General features: G+C 43.3%; 1 protein-coding gene across 1 annotated transcript in view; it reads left to right on the top strand.

Annotated features, from left to right (window-relative positions):
• cngb1a (cyclic nucleotide gated channel subunit beta 1a) overlaps positions 1 to 14,928 on the top strand; it is a 52,583-nt gene extending 37,655 nt beyond the window's left edge. The window contains exons 18-40 of the mRNA XM_042060859.1: positions 2,578 to 2,818; positions 3,094 to 3,231; positions 3,636 to 3,677; positions 3,953 to 3,997; positions 6,171 to 6,330; positions 6,447 to 6,474; positions 7,737 to 7,863; positions 8,795 to 8,842; positions 9,074 to 9,228; positions 9,431 to 9,655; positions 10,162 to 10,370; positions 10,556 to 10,606; positions 10,705 to 10,791; positions 10,969 to 11,033; positions 11,162 to 11,284; positions 11,436 to 11,577; positions 11,707 to 11,866; positions 11,993 to 12,090; positions 12,189 to 12,272; positions 12,394 to 12,512; positions 12,753 to 12,899; positions 13,398 to 13,575; positions 13,732 to 14,928. Of these exons, the coding sequence (XP_041916793.1) occupies positions 2,578 to 2,818; positions 3,094 to 3,231; positions 3,636 to 3,677; positions 3,953 to 3,997; positions 6,171 to 6,330; positions 6,447 to 6,474; positions 7,737 to 7,863; positions 8,795 to 8,842; positions 9,074 to 9,228; positions 9,431 to 9,655; positions 10,162 to 10,370; positions 10,556 to 10,606; positions 10,705 to 10,791; positions 10,969 to 11,033; positions 11,162 to 11,284; positions 11,436 to 11,577; positions 11,707 to 11,866; positions 11,993 to 12,090; positions 12,189 to 12,272; positions 12,394 to 12,512; positions 12,753 to 12,899; positions 13,398 to 13,575; positions 13,732 to 13,995 (2,936 nt within the window). The 3' untranslated portion in view covers positions 13,996 to 14,928. The remainder of the gene's footprint in view (positions 1 to 2,577; positions 2,819 to 3,093; positions 3,232 to 3,635; positions 3,678 to 3,952; positions 3,998 to 6,170; positions 6,331 to 6,446; positions 6,475 to 7,736; positions 7,864 to 8,794; positions 8,843 to 9,073; positions 9,229 to 9,430; positions 9,656 to 10,161; positions 10,371 to 10,555; positions 10,607 to 10,704; positions 10,792 to 10,968; positions 11,034 to 11,161; positions 11,285 to 11,435; positions 11,578 to 11,706; positions 11,867 to 11,992; positions 12,091 to 12,188; positions 12,273 to 12,393; positions 12,513 to 12,752; positions 12,900 to 13,397; positions 13,576 to 13,731) is intronic.
• Positions 14,929 to 15,348: the final 420 nt, after the last annotated feature.

Genomic DNA, 15,348 nt, shown 5'->3' with positions numbered 1-15,348 from the left:
TTAGACATAGCTATTCTTACGTGTTGAAGCCATAGGTTTTGCAACAAGGGGAGAAACTGCGGTGAAATGACCCTGAGAGTAGATCTTATATCTTATATCCTCACATGCTCATGTTGCTGTGGCATCTGAACAGGTGCAGGTGGCATGTGGTGTAGAGATCACAGCCATAAGGCAAGAAGTGTCCATGTTGAACTAGCACAGGAAATTGGCTTTTGTAAGATTGACCTGGTGTTTCTCAGGCCAGGGGGAGAGGTGTAGCTGTGAACTGCTAAAGACTGAGGACAGCACTAAAGCACCGTTTCCCAACCCTGCTCCAAGTCTGGCACGCCTCCCTGCAAACTGACATCCACCTAATTCACCCAATTGAGTGGATTACCAGTCATCAAATGAGTCCAATCAGGCCAATAAACGAACGGCAGGGACACAAAACTTGCAATGCCATGCAATGCCACGAGGGCTGCAGCGACAGCACGTTTGGGAAACGCTGGATGGAGATGAGGTGCTTAGCTGTGGGACAGACTCTAACGCGGCCATTCTTCTCCTTCTGTTTCAGGGAGAGCCCCCTAAACAAAAGGAGAAGAGGACTGGGAGAGTCACTCACATGCACCTACAGACACACAGACACAGTGGCAGACAGACAGAATGGCTAACTGACTGACAGACAGATGGACAGATGGACAGATAGATGCGCCAATTTGCAGACAGGCAGCTTCATATCAGAGCAGCTATGCTTCAAGCACTGTGATTCTTGTGGACATGGGTACAGTGTGGAGTAATGATAGAAATGGTCATTTGTTTAGAAGGTTATTTCAATGCTGCTGGAAACAGGAAACATAATTTGTTTTCATTGTATTGTAGGGATGCTTTCACTGCTTGCCTCTGAGATTATGCTTTCTGATATTTGCACTTAGAAAGTTGAATTATTTATAAGCTAAATTTAGTTTATTCTGAAACACTGTTTCCGCTAGAGACACTGTTTCAAGGATATACTATCACTCAAAGCCATCAATGGCATGCTTTCGCCATGAAAGCAGGAAAACACTTGAACTGCTTTCACCTCGCGCCTGTAACTCCTTGTAACTGCATAATTTAGAGATTATATTTGGTCATATCAGATTTCACAAAATTAAAGTCATCACTGGTGATGATAGCTTGTTGTATGTATTGATTATATGATGAAATATTAGCAGTTCAGGTTCAGCTAATGTTTTATTGTTAATTATACAATGTATATAATGACAGAACATTAGATGGTAATTAATGTTGTCATTTTATTAATGGGAAAATGTAACATTGAAAATGTGAAAAATCAGTGAACATACAAAGTTTTGTCATTTATCAGATATTGAGCAGAATGTTTTACTTAAATAATTGAAAAGATCATTAACACTTATGTTGCTATGTGATTCAGGCTTCAGTTGTATTTGTTTAATAAACCTTATGTGTTAACACATGTCTGTGTCACTATAAAGAACTACATTATGAAACAATACACATCATCAAATGCCCTTAAAACTATCAGATTTAATGAGTGGACCATTCAATATGGATCTCCCTGGTGGCTCCTCTGGATGGCACCAAACATTGTATTGACAATACTTATTGACAGTCCTTTTATTATTTAATGATTCCAAAAAGTTCTGGGGTAATAATTTACAGCATTTTATATAATTTATATGATAATTATTTATCAGAATAATAATCTCCCACCCAGATTTTTCATTATTAACAATATCAGAGATGGGAAGTAACAAAGTACAAATACTTAAGTGCAGTACTTAAGTAGCAGTTTCAGGTTGTGTACTTTATTTTTCTAACAACTTTTTACTTTACTCCCCTACATTTTCACAGAAATATCTGTACCTTCTACTCCTAACATTTTCAAAACTGGCTCGTTACTTTTGTGTTAATGCATTTGAGGCGAGTTATCAATTATTTTTTATTTTAGGTCACTGTGTGCTTTTTCAACATCAAGGCTGATTTCAACCTAAATGGCTGGGACAACAATAGTGATGCAAAAAGGGGGATTGACTTTGCAACTGCAGGGGTGCTAAGGGGCAGCACCAAAGCAATGGTTACATGATAATGGAAAACTTTTTGAATTCAGTGCATGTGCAGACGACAAAACATTATATTCTATGTTTGCTTTTTCTCCTTAAACATTTATGGGAAAATATTCCTAGAAGGCCTTTTCTGCCAGGGAACTTACCTCAAACTGAGTGTTTGTTTCTGTGCAAGTTCATCCTTGGCCTGGTAGTAGGCAACAAGCTTGCTCCATTTTTTAATGAAATGCCATAAGGACAGTGAAATAGTTGTTAAGGAGTTACAGTTGTTGAAGGAATGTCAGGCTACAGTGCACTTCTTCATTAAAAACAACTGGTAAAATAGTTCTTCAAAAAGATTACGATACTTTTTACTTTTATACTTTAAGTACATTTCAGAGCCTGTACTTTATTACTTTTTTCTTGAGTAAAGACGTTGAATCACTACTTATACCTTTAGTAGAGTCTTTTTCTACAGAGGTATCTTCTCCATTGGTCCCCTGACAGCCCTGACCTGTCCCTGCTCCCTGTCCAGTGTGTCTGCTGCAGGACCCAGAGGACATGGTCCTGGAGGAGGTGGAGTCGGACTGGGATTGTGACCAGAAGGAGCACGCCTCTGCCCCATGCTGCTCAGCGATGGACGGAGACGCGCCGCAGGCGGACCAGGCCATGTCCCTGCTGCAGGCCCTGCCCCAGCTCATACCGCAGGTGCTGGCCATGCAGGAGCAAGAGGACGCTAAGACCCAGGCGGTGGCAATGGCCAGTCTGGAGGAGAGGTGATAGAGATGTTCACTCGTCAGTTTTCTCACTTCCTGGTCTTTTTGAGGCAGTGCAAGTTTAACTCCAGTACGCAATAAGTTTAACCTGCACATGTTCTAACTCTGACTTAAGTATAATTTTTCCACATCCATACAGTACAGTCTTGGGAAGATTTCCACTACATAGACTCAGAATTTTGATCTCCTCTGTAGTTGTCATGCTTCGATGCTCACGTGTTGCATGCTCTGCTCTAGACCCCTTGTACTGAACGTCTACTGACATGTGACCGCAGACTGCAGCAGCAGAGGCTGGAGGCGGCCCGGATTGCAGAGGATTTAGCCCGACAGGCGGCAGAGATGGCCGTCCGGCAGCTGGAGGAGGACACCGGCACCCCCATAGCACAGTTAGCAGAGCCCGACGACGGAGAGCAGTAAGTCAGATATCAGCACAAACCGTACTGGGGTCAAAGGGCATAATCAAGGCACTGACACGCCCTATTATGTGTGAAGACAGGAGAGAGGGAGCATGTCTCTTTTGGGATGTACAGTACTTCACCCTGTAGTGTCCTTTGTAGTCATAGTTAGTGTGTGTTGATTCTGAGATCTGGGACTGTGACTAATGGTTAATATTCAGACACACATGCATACTTGCATGTGCACATACATGACCCCCCCCCCCCCTCCCCCCCACCCCATCCCAGCACACACACACACACACACACACACACACACACACACACACACGCACACACACATGCACATACACTGCAGGGCCCTACCTGAAGCTTGTGAAATGTGGATCCGTTTTCACCTGCTAACTGTTTGTTTCACAAAGACTGCCTGATATCCAGGAGGAAGAGAATGAGGAAGACCCAGAGTAAGTGCCCTCTGTCTCTTTTTTATCATCTCTCTATTGCACACGCTCTGTCGCTCTTATCATCTCTCTATCGCACACGCGTTGTCTCTCATCTATCTTCCCTCGCAGATTCTACCTGTGTGTGTGTGTGTGTGTGTGTGTGTGTGTGTGTGTGTGTGTGTGCCAGCTACTCTGTGTCTCGCCTTCTCTCTATCTGTGCTTTGCTGCACTGGCTTTTTCTGTCTGTCATATGTGAGCTCTAAGGCTCTGTTTGTCCTCTCTGGCACACTGTACAGGCTGCAGGGGCTGCGTGAGGACAGTGAGGAGGAGAATAAGACTGAGTAAGAGTTGACCTCTGCAGGGTGCTTTGCCTGCATAGGAGCATCCATACAATACCCTTCATCCCGGTCAAGGATGAATACTAACTCCAAGTTATTTGTAGAGTACCTCTGATCTGCTTGGCTGCTAAAGAGTGCTTGTACAACTAGTGCTGGACATGTCAGCAGGTGTCCAAGCAACTTCTTACATGCAGAATCAATAGTGTCTTTTGGTATAAACAACTTTGGTAGTTGCCTAGGGCACCAATGCTTGAATGCAATATCATATGGAATGCAATATCTTTTAAATCATGTCCCCAGAGTGTAGCACTGTAGCTGCCTGACTTCTCTAGCTGTTGGCTACAGCAACTCAAGCTAGGTAGCATCGCTTTTTTTTTCTCGTACCAGCAGTACTCAGTGACCTCAAGAAATAGAGATCTGTGTGAAAAATTGCCCAAGTTCTCCTTTAAGTAAGGACCCCCAATATGTACACTTTCCCCCAATATTTTCTGTATTCCTAGTCTGGCAATCACCAGACTAAGCTCAATCTTTTCAGAAATCAAATCGCCAGCAGATCGGCCTGGGTTTACCCAGTTCACTGCTTTAGTTCAGGTACATTTGCTAATAAAATCAACCATGCTCCATTCCTTCATACTCTACAAACTCTAAGCTGTTGTTATATAAACCACCCAATCCTAAACCGACCATACTTACAACAACAACAAATATTCACAGCATGCTTTTGCCATCATCCAACACCCAAATGCGTGAGGGGCAGTCGTGGCCTACTGGTTAGGGCTTCGGGCTTGTAACCAGAGGGTTGCTGGTTCGATCCCCGACCAATAGGAACGGCTGAAGTGTCCTTGAGCAAGGCACCTAACCCCTCACTGCTCCCCGAGCACCACTCTAGCAGGCAGCTCACTGCGTCCGGATTAGTGTGTGCTTCACCTCACTGTGTGTTCACTGTGTGCTGAGTGTATTTCACTAATTCACGGATTGAGTTAAATGCAGAGACCAAATTTCCCTCACAGGATCAAAAGAGTATACAGTATATATACTTCAAAGCATGGCAACTTCCAATAAGATAAATAGAATATGCTTTCCTTTACATCTAACCTTTTAATGTTTCAAGTACCAAGTTTATCACCATGTGAATGCTATTGTCATTACTTTTTTGTATCCACCTTTCAGAGCTGAAATGAAGAGGTAGGTAGCACAGTGGGAAGGTCATGCTGTTTCCATGTAATATATCTGACTAATTTACAGTAATGGCCAAAAGTATTGGCACCCATGCTAAAGTTGACTGAAAAGAGGAATATAAAATCATCTTTTGGAAATTGATCTTAATGCCTTAAGTGAAAAATTAGGAAATATCTAACCTTTAAGGACACCAATTTTCTTAGTGAATGAATAATGTATCATAAATAAATAAATGTTCTTCCTTAAAATACAGGGGTCATAAGTATTCCCACCCCTATGTTAAATTTCCATAGAGACAGGCAGATTTTTATTTTTAAAGGCCAGTTATTTCATGGATCCAGAATACTGTGCATCCTGATAAAGTTACCTTGGCCTTTGGAATTAAAATAGCCCCACATCATCACATACCCTTCACCATACCTAGAGATTGGCATGGGTGTTATTTCAGTTAGCCTATTAGCTGGTTTGATGCTCATTGAGCTCAATGCAAATCAAACTAGCTAATAGGCTAACTGAAATAACACCCATGCCAATCTCTAGGTATGGTGAAGGGTATGTGGAAGGGTATGCATGGGTGCCAATACTTTTGGCCATCACTGTAAACCTAGAGGCAAGCTCTTGCCTGAATCCTTGCAAATAAAGGAATAGTGGGTTAACATATCTATTCTTCGGACAACTACATTGGATTAATTTGTTTTATCTCAGCTTTGTTCAGGCTTTTTGTACTAACAAAGCACAAACAAACATTTCAGTACACAAACAATGTGACTACAAGACCTCTGAATGATTCATGGTCATCTCTCGTACATTTTTCCATTAATTTTCAGGACACACATCTACCACTACCACTAAATAATATGTGCATTATGATACATTTTTGATTGGTGGAATCCACACAAAAATCATTATGGGTGAAGTCCTCCACTTTCTCCAGACAGAATAGCATGGCTTTGGCCTTGGCATGGACACATAATCTTCTGCCTGCTATTTGTTTTAGCAGCATAGTTGAAGTTGAAGAAGAACCGCCTGAGCCAGAGCCTGAGCCAGAGCCTGAGCCTGAGAGAGTTCCATCCCCTGAGCCTGTCGCTGAAGAGGCTCCAGTGACCGCACAGCCTCAGCCGGCCAGCAAAGAGCCCACGCCACCCGCTAATGAACAGGTATGTCCAGCCCACGGGCTGCCTGAGGATGGAGAAATAATACTCGCTAATCACACATCTGCCATTTGTACACAATTCAGATGATCAGTCATGGTCATATGCTTGTTCATCTACAGGAGGACACCACAGAGGGAGGTTGTGGAGGTCAGTGTGTTTGCTTGAATTCAACACTGAAATACAGTTCAGTGCAATACAACTCAAATACAGTTTCTTTTTAAATAAGTCTTGGCATCATCTTAAAGGTGTGCTGTGTTCTGCTGTGCCTGCTACTGCTGGCAATGTAAAAATCTGGTTGAGTAGTGCTAACTAACTAACTAACTCGATAACTAAATGTAGAGGTTGACTCAGACTCAATGCACATATGCAGTAAGGTGCTTTGTTTCCTGCAGTTCCTGATAGCTGCTCAGCGGTAAAGGGTTGGGTCCTGAGCATCCCATACACTACTCAGTTCCTTGACCGCTTCAATGTGCTACTGAAGGAGAATGACATCAGCCTGCCTAAGCTGCCCACGCTGTCCCCTGAGATTCATGAGCTAGCAGACGAAATCTCCCAGCTGCCCAAGCAAGCCCACCAGTGCTACCTTAACGTCCTCCATCGCCTCAACTCCCTTTACCCCCTGACTGCCTAAGCGGACGTGCCAAGACCTGCAGTTAGAGCCTGTAGACAGATGAGTAGGCCTATCCCCCGCCACCCTCACACAAAAAAATGAAAACAAACATCTTTAATCCCCACTGCTTGCCAATCACTAGATGCCTCTCAGAGACTTCCCTAAGCCCTCCCTGATCCAGCCTGCGTCTTGCTGAGGCCCTGCTCAACTTGCCATTATTCAGGTGAACTTATCGGTGTTTGGAAGGTCTGGTGCTGTGCTGTGCTGTGCTGTGATGTGATGTCATACTGTTCTATGGTGTTCCTTGTGTTGTGCTTGTTTTTTTTACTCTTAGCACAAGTAAAACAATAGTGTAAGTAAGTACTCCAGCTTTCATTGCGCAATAGGTACTCAAAAGGTGAAGTATCACACTCATATCTGCCACAATAACAAGGAATAATGTATTGAATCAAGCAATACACTGTACACTTTAATTTGAACAAGCCATTGGCAAATAGCCATTTGCCCCATGCAGATAATGCTAAAGTAACTCTGCTGTCTATTCACAGCACTAGTCTTGACCCACATTCCGGTAGTCATGCATGTGCTTTTTGACCAGTTTCACATGAAGTAAGGCTGCTAAGTGACCTACTTCTTTAGACTCTCTCAATGAAATAAGCTACCGATGAAAGGGTTTTTTTTATTAGCTGAATTTGAGGTACACTGGAAACGTCCAGTACTAATTAGGTGATATACAGCAGAACAAGTGTAGTCCAGTACTCTTTTCTAACATAGCAGGGGGGTTTCTTGTGTCTCTTAGAGGTCATCCATGCTCAGCCAATTGTGTTTGTGGAGCTTGTGGAGGAAGCGGACGTAACAGCTCCATCAAACATACCACAGATCATCGTCCCTGATGACCCGGAGGCCATGGGCATCAGTGTGCCTGGGTAAGTGTATGACGCCCCCTGACATCAAGATGGAGATTTTTCATGAACACAGCTGCAGAGTAATTAAGACCCCAGTGTTCTTCTTAATGTAGAGATCAGTTCGCTTACATTTCTTACATACAAAATATGTCAAAATAACTGATTAATTTTGATTCATTAATTTGAGAAAAAATAACTGATAAAAAAAAATAGCGCAGATTAATCGAACCGTTCTAGTTAGTAACCATTAGCCTGTAAAATGAAGGAAAGAGAAGAAAATGTGATGCCTAGATCATTGATTGGAACATTTACTTTTAAAAAAACGGCCTGATGGTGTTGATGAAAATAAAGTGTTGATTAAAATAAAGTCCTCTGCAATGTCTGCAGCAAGGGATATGCATACCACCGGAGTTCTTCAACTCTTAAGTCGCACATCAATGCAAAGATATAGTGTTGACATTGAGGGGAGTGTTAATTTATTTTCATTGTGTCCCCTAGGTTATATCTGTGGCCTGAAATGCCTTGTGAAAAAAAACATCTTCCCGAAGCACTTTTGAATTTATTTCCTCAGCATATTAGGTCATATCATATATTATTATGGCCATTATTTGAACAGTGAAAATAATAATAAAAGAGTTTTTGAACTTTAATGTCACTAATGCTGATTATTCAATGATTCATTTGAATTTAAATATTTAAAATACTTTCACAGCAAAAATGATATATGCAATTAATTTAGATTAATTAATCACAGAGTATGTAATTAATTAGATTAAAAATGTTAATCAATTGACAGCCCTAATACAAAATATATAAAATCCTATATGTATAATGAATGCAGCACAAGGCACTATAAAACTAACACTGGAAGTCTGTTTTCAACCACCATCTCTAGCAACTGAACTCTCCATGTAACAAAACTTTAAACTTTAAACTTCTTTCCCCTGCTCAGAAAAGCGCTCCAGGAGGATAAACAGGGCCTCCTCAACGTGGATGAAGAGTGAGTATAACATGCATATGTGCCACTGCTCCACCAGCCACACCCAATGTGGTGTAGGGAAACTTCAGACTGTTGCCAAGTAATTACACTAACCGAAGCGAGACCTGGCCAAGGCCGTGAAATCATACAAGGAGGGAGGGGTGGATGACGCTGAATGTCAGTAGGAGTTTCTGGACTGTGCTTCGTTGCTGCAACTCACTCTGGTGTGGTGTACTTTCATGCTCCCAACAGAATGAAGCAGCGGTCACACTCCTCAGTGAGCCACACCAACATTGCGGTGAGCGACCGGCTGCAGGAGCTGGTCCAGCTGTTCAAGGAGCGCACAGAGCGGGTCCGAGACAGACTCATGGACCCTGACGAGTCTGATGAGGAGAGTCCGTCCGCCTGTGAGTCGCCCAGTCCAGACTCGACTATAGAGTTCATACGTGTGTCTTTTTAGAGAACAGCATTGTAACCTAAATGCTATAATTACAACATTTACTGAATCATTGACTTAATGATGGGTGGAGTTGAGTTGTTTCAAGTTTGGGCAAAGCCAGTGGAACCGGGTCAAGCTTGCTCCTCGACTGTCCCATCTGCCCTCTGCAGCTCCTGAAAAGAAGCCTGCATCAGGGGCACCTCCTCCCCCGCCCCCGCCCCCCGAGGAGACAAAAGACGCCCCTGCTGATGAGGCACCGGAGGAGGAGGAAGATAAATTCTTTGAATTCATGGGCCATCAAATCAAAATACCAAAAGTCACTCTTCCCCCACTTCCTGGTTGGCTTAGAACCATCATTGACTACCGCTTCCCTGCTAGCATTGACCCTTTCACCAGTAAGTGGAGAACAAACCCTGGGGGAAATAATCATTTATAATATCAGTTTGTATTTAAAGGTGCTCTAAGCGATGCCACGCGTTTTGTAGGCTAAAACATTTTATGCCACTTACTGCAAACAACAAAAAAACGTGATCTCTGTGGACAGCCCAGGCTTCAAAAACGGCAACAAAAATAACCTGGGCAAACCTAGCCCATAAAAACATAACAAACTGTTCCAGCAAATCAAAGACGAGATGCGCGTTTAGGAGAGTTTCAATTGCACAGGAGCAGCATGGGAGGGAGGGAGAGGAAGTAGCGAGCTAGCTCTCTGTTTTGTTTGAAAGTCAACAGAAGTGACGTTACCCAGCATCGCTTAGAACACCTTTAAGTTTGTTCTGTGTTGGATATTCAGGGGACTTAGAAGTGTTATTTGGGTACATGAAACATGCAGGAATGAAGCCTTGTTTTAACTTGTCTGTATGTGAGACCAACCAGGGCCTTATCTTTCTCTACTTCCCCCCAGACTTGATCTACGTGTTGTGGCTGTTCTTTGTGACATGCGCCTGGAACTGGAACGTTTGGCTCATCCCCGTCCGCTGGGCTTTCCCATATCAGACCCCTGACAACATCCACTGGTGGCTCCTCGCTGACTACACCTGCGACTGCATCTACCTCATGGACATTCTAATCTTCCAGCCCAGACTCCAGTTTGTCCGTGCTGGAGACATTGTGGTGTGTGGGAGACTCATTACATGAATATTTCATACATATTCATACATTCATTTCATACATATTTCAATACAATTTCATATTGTACACACACGTTTGTAATGCAGAAAAAACTGAACAGGCAGGCCAATGTTGAAATGTTTGAATATGGATCATTAACGATTAACATTAAACTTTGTTCATTTCAGTGTGATAAAAAGGACATGAGAGAAAACTACTTAAAAACGTTCAGGTTCAAGGTGAGGTGAAAACAGGGGGGTATTGCAGGACATCATGGTGTGATCACTGCTGCATCAGCATAAACATCACTCACTGGTATTGTTTCTGGGTCTTTCAGATGGACGTTCTTAGTCTGTTCCCTTTCGACCTGCTCTACTTCAAAACAGGTGTCAACTCCCTGCTGCGCTTTCCTCGCCTGCTTAAGGTAAGACAGTATGGCTGCTGTGACACCACATGCTGCGATGCTCTGAATAAATTAATGATCCATCCAGTCACGAAACATGTATTCATTCGTGCATTCATGTGGATCATTGGCTGATAATGGTGACAGTATTTGGTACAGATGGCTTGGTAACCTTACTCTCTCCTCTTTCAATAACAGTACATGGCATTCTTCGAGTTTAATGACCGCTTGGAGGCAGTCATGAGAAAAGCCTACATCTACAGGTAATACCACATACCACCAACAGGTGGAGATGCATGAATGATGTGAGAGGCCTTCTATTGGATCAGCATCAGTATGTCTTTCCATGCATTCACACACTCGTGTCCCATTCTCTTTCTTGTTTTCACAGAGTAATCAGAACCACTGCCTACCTGTTGTACTCCTTGCATATCAATGCGTGTCTGTTTTACTACTTCTGCGACTACCACGGCCTGGGATCCACTAAGTGGGTTTACAATGGCAAAGGGAACAAGTGAGTGACCCTACTGTTATAATCTCAATCCTCAGTTAAATACAGTATAAATGTATCACGCTAATTTCAATAAATAATGTTTTAAATCATGATATAAACTGTGTCCACCAACCCTGTGGCCTATAACTTTCTGTAATTGCTATTTGCACAGGTACATACGCTGTTACTACTTTGCTGTGAAGACCCTGATCACCATCGGTGGTTTGCCAGATCCCACCTCAGTTTATGAAATTACCTTTCAAGGGGTCAATTACTTTGTGGGTGTGTTCGCCTTTTCTATCATGATTGGTCAGGTTGGTTGATAATTTGTTTCACCTCTTTCATATATAGTAACTGATGACATGTAATATAATCCCCTTCCTTATAACTGGTTGTGTCATTTGGGTCAGCAAGTGGACTTGATTGCTAATTGTCCGTTCTAGATGAGAGATGTCATTGGAGCAGCTACAGCAGGAGAGACGTACTACAGAGCTTGCATGGACAGCACCATCAAGTACATGACAACCTATCGCATTCCTCATGAAGTTCAGAACCGGGTCAAAACCTGGTACGACTACACCTGGAAGTCTACAGGCATGCTGGGTAAGTATCAGCCTCCACAGGTGTCAGCATAATGGCTGTACTTCTATGATAAATATAGCTGTGATGAAGACATTAGGGATCCAAAACAACACTCTTATTTCTTGTTTTGTCTATTTCTATCTCTAGATGAGCTGGAACTGCTTTCGCAGCTGCCACTTAAGATGCGGCTTGACATTGCCGTGGATGTGAACTTCGCTATTGTCAGCAAAGTGGCCCTCTTTCAGGTGAAGCACTGCATCTCTCAAGAATGATTATTTAAAAAAAAAAATACTTTAAATAGAATTTAACTGACTTCTCATTTCTGCATCTACTGCTTCCTTAGGGTTGTGACAGACAGTTAATCTTTGACATGCTTACAAGGCTGAAGTCTGTAGTTTATCTCCCAGGAGATTTTGTCTGTAAAAAGGTAAATATGCTTCTTATTTTTCCCTTCCCCACTACCATTTTCACATTCCCATTATTTCCACAAGTTTGTTGAGTGCTGCTGACAGGATGGTGAGCTGTCCCCAACTCCTCTTGTTCTACAGGGTGAGATTGGTCGTGAAATGTACATCATAAAAGCAGGGGAGGTACAAGTGGTTGGTGGTCCTGATAACTCTATTGTGTTTGTGACGATCAGAGGAGGAGCTGTGTTTGGAGAAATCAGGTGAGACCTGTGACACACATACTGTTACCCATTCTCACACATCTTTGTGGGGAGTTGCATCTGTTGGGTGACTTTGAGTCTAGAAGTGGAGGAAACCGCAATCTCTTGTATGTTACTTTTAAAAGGATTTATTGCACCATGTCCTTGACTAAACACATTCCGGCGTCAAGCCGTCTTCAGTGTGACTTTGAGTCTACCTGTGATGTCATGTACGGTGTCTGTGTCTGTCCTTGTGTTTAGCCTCTTAGCAGGGGGTGGAGGTAACAGACGCACAGCGAATGTCAAGGCTCATGGCTTTGCTAACCTAATGATCCTAGATAAGAAGGACCTGGCTGACATCCTGAAGAACTATCCTGAGTCCCAGAAGCTGCTTCGCAAGAAGGCCAAGTGAGGGAGATGGCCGTCCGACCCCCTGACCCCCGACCGAGAGCTCCCAGCGCACCCACTGGGACAGCCTAACAAAACACACACGTGTTTACAGACCCCGGCGTGGGACTAAAACACACACACACACACACACACACACACACACACACACACACACGCACACACACACACACACCCTATGGTTTCCATCACACCTCCAGATCTCTGAATTATGTGGTCAGTCACATGGTATAGCAAGTGGCCACTCCCTTTCCTACCCTCTCTTTCAAACCTCACTTCCTGTGTTCCAGAGAGTGGGGGCATGGCATTAGGTGTACTGTATGTCTCATGATTCTGTTGTTCTTTTACTCGTGAATCCAATTCAGATATAGCTACAGAACCTGTGTTTGTGTGTGGGAGTAAATGAACTGATGGTGACTGTGCTTTCTGCTTATTTTATAGTTGAAATGAACGATTAAATATTACTTCACATTTTCTTCCCTTATCGTCACTCCGCAGGAAAATGCTGACAAAGGATAAGAAACCTGAAGATGAAGGTGGAGGCAAAAAAGCTGAAGAGGTAATAACAGCACGCCCGGAGACCCCTAAGCTCTTCAAGGCCGCCCTGGTTGTGACGGAGAAGGCTGGCATCACAGGCACCTTCGCCAAGCTGAAAGAAACGTATAGTGGGCTGGAGGTACTTATTTAGCACACACACACATCTCTGAATAACTTGTGACAGACAAGAGAAAATGTCCGCTGGATATTCCAGAATCCAAACACACACTTATCAATCATCTTTATTTCTCTCTCTCTCTCTCTCTCTTTCCCTCCATCTTACCCCTTGCCTCAGCCACACACTTCAAGCTCCATATCTCCCATGCCCCCTCCAACGCCCACACGCCAACGCTCTCCTATCCCAAAGACCATGGAGCAGGAGGAGGACGACACGGTAGCCGAGACGGCCGACAGCAGCATGGTCATACGCATGACCCCGCGCCAGCAGGGCGAGGAGATCCTGTCCGTGGAGCAGGGCAAAGCAGACGAAGGGGCTGCAGCGAAAGAGAAGGGGAAGGAAGGAAGTAAAGCAAAGGAAGTGAAGAAGAAGAAGAAGTAGAAACCCATCATATCTGATCTCAAACACAGGATATGACATCATCTGAATCTCAAGGACATACCCTTGAGAATGGCCCCAGCGCATCTGCCCAGGACATGTTGTCACCATGGTGGACTCTGGGGAGGATTCATTATTGTATGAACATTACAAAGCCCATGTGTGTGTGTGTGTGTGTGTGTATGTGTGTGTGTGTGTGTGTGTGTGTGTGTGTGTGTGTGTGTATTACGGAATGTCTATTAGTCTTTAATGCCCTGTGGCCATAAACTGAGTGCCCAGGATCAATAACCTGCCCAAGCTCTAACTCCAGGTCTACTGCTCTGCTTTTTCTTTGGCTGCCACAGCCCTAGGGACATGTGTCAGCTTCACTATGGCCTTCGCTGTACCCTTTACTGACAAACAATAAGGCCTAATGCACACACCACTCAAAAAGCAAACACTCTTCTCACGGCACAAAACTGATCTGCACTCACATACGCACACTCACACACTATATGTGCACACATGACATAGTTATGCATAACAGTGAGGTATCAATAACTTTACAACTCCTCTCAGAGGGTTTGTATGGATTTGTGATTGTATGTATCTCTGTCAGTCACCAGTTGTAATCAGTGTTTAAGAAGCTCATAGAAACGATACAGCATTATGCTACAATATTTGTTATTGTGTTCCTGAGTTCTAGAGATGTCCTTGTGGTTACTGAGTAGGGCACAATGCCATTAGGACAGCAGCAGATATGGAACAGGATGTTAGTTCAGTCAAATGTTTTCCACTATGCGAGTGAAAATCAATGGCCTGTGATCTGTCCCTGTACATTCTCTCCAGCCAATCACATGATCGCCGATCATTCACAGTGATTTTGTCTCTCACTGAGTATTCAGGTCAGTTCACTGTAAAGCATGGGTTACTGAAAGGACATCTTTTATGCCTCGAATGGAAATAAATAAAAAATACATTGCTACAAAAGATAAAAAAGAAAATAAATTATTATTGATATTGCATCTGACAAGCATTCATTTTCTATATTCAATTAAAATCCTATATATGACTTTTTCTGTTAAACAACTAAGTATCTGTGTTGGAGAGGGAGAATGAATAGCACGGTTTCTCGGAGAATGACCCACAGGAAGAGGACAGGATGACTTGAGGTCCACATTGTTTGTAATTCCCTCTAACAAACGAAAGGGAGGAAGTGAGACTAAATGCAGTGCTTCAGAAGAGCAGACTGCGCACACCCGGTGGGCCCTAGCCCAGCCAACGTTCAGTCTGTGCTTATTTAGTGGATATTTATGTGCTGAACATATTGAAAACGACAATTAGGGATGACTTTCAAACTGAAATTATAGGGTTTAC

Source organism: Alosa sapidissima, chromosome 14, assembly GCF_018492685.1.
Source record: "Alosa sapidissima isolate fAloSap1 chromosome 14, fAloSap1.pri, whole genome shotgun sequence".
In the NCBI taxonomy this organism is placed as follows: domain Eukaryota; kingdom Metazoa; phylum Chordata; class Actinopteri; order Clupeiformes; family Clupeidae; genus Alosa; species Alosa sapidissima.
This window is presented reverse-complemented; position numbering and strand designations above follow the sequence as displayed.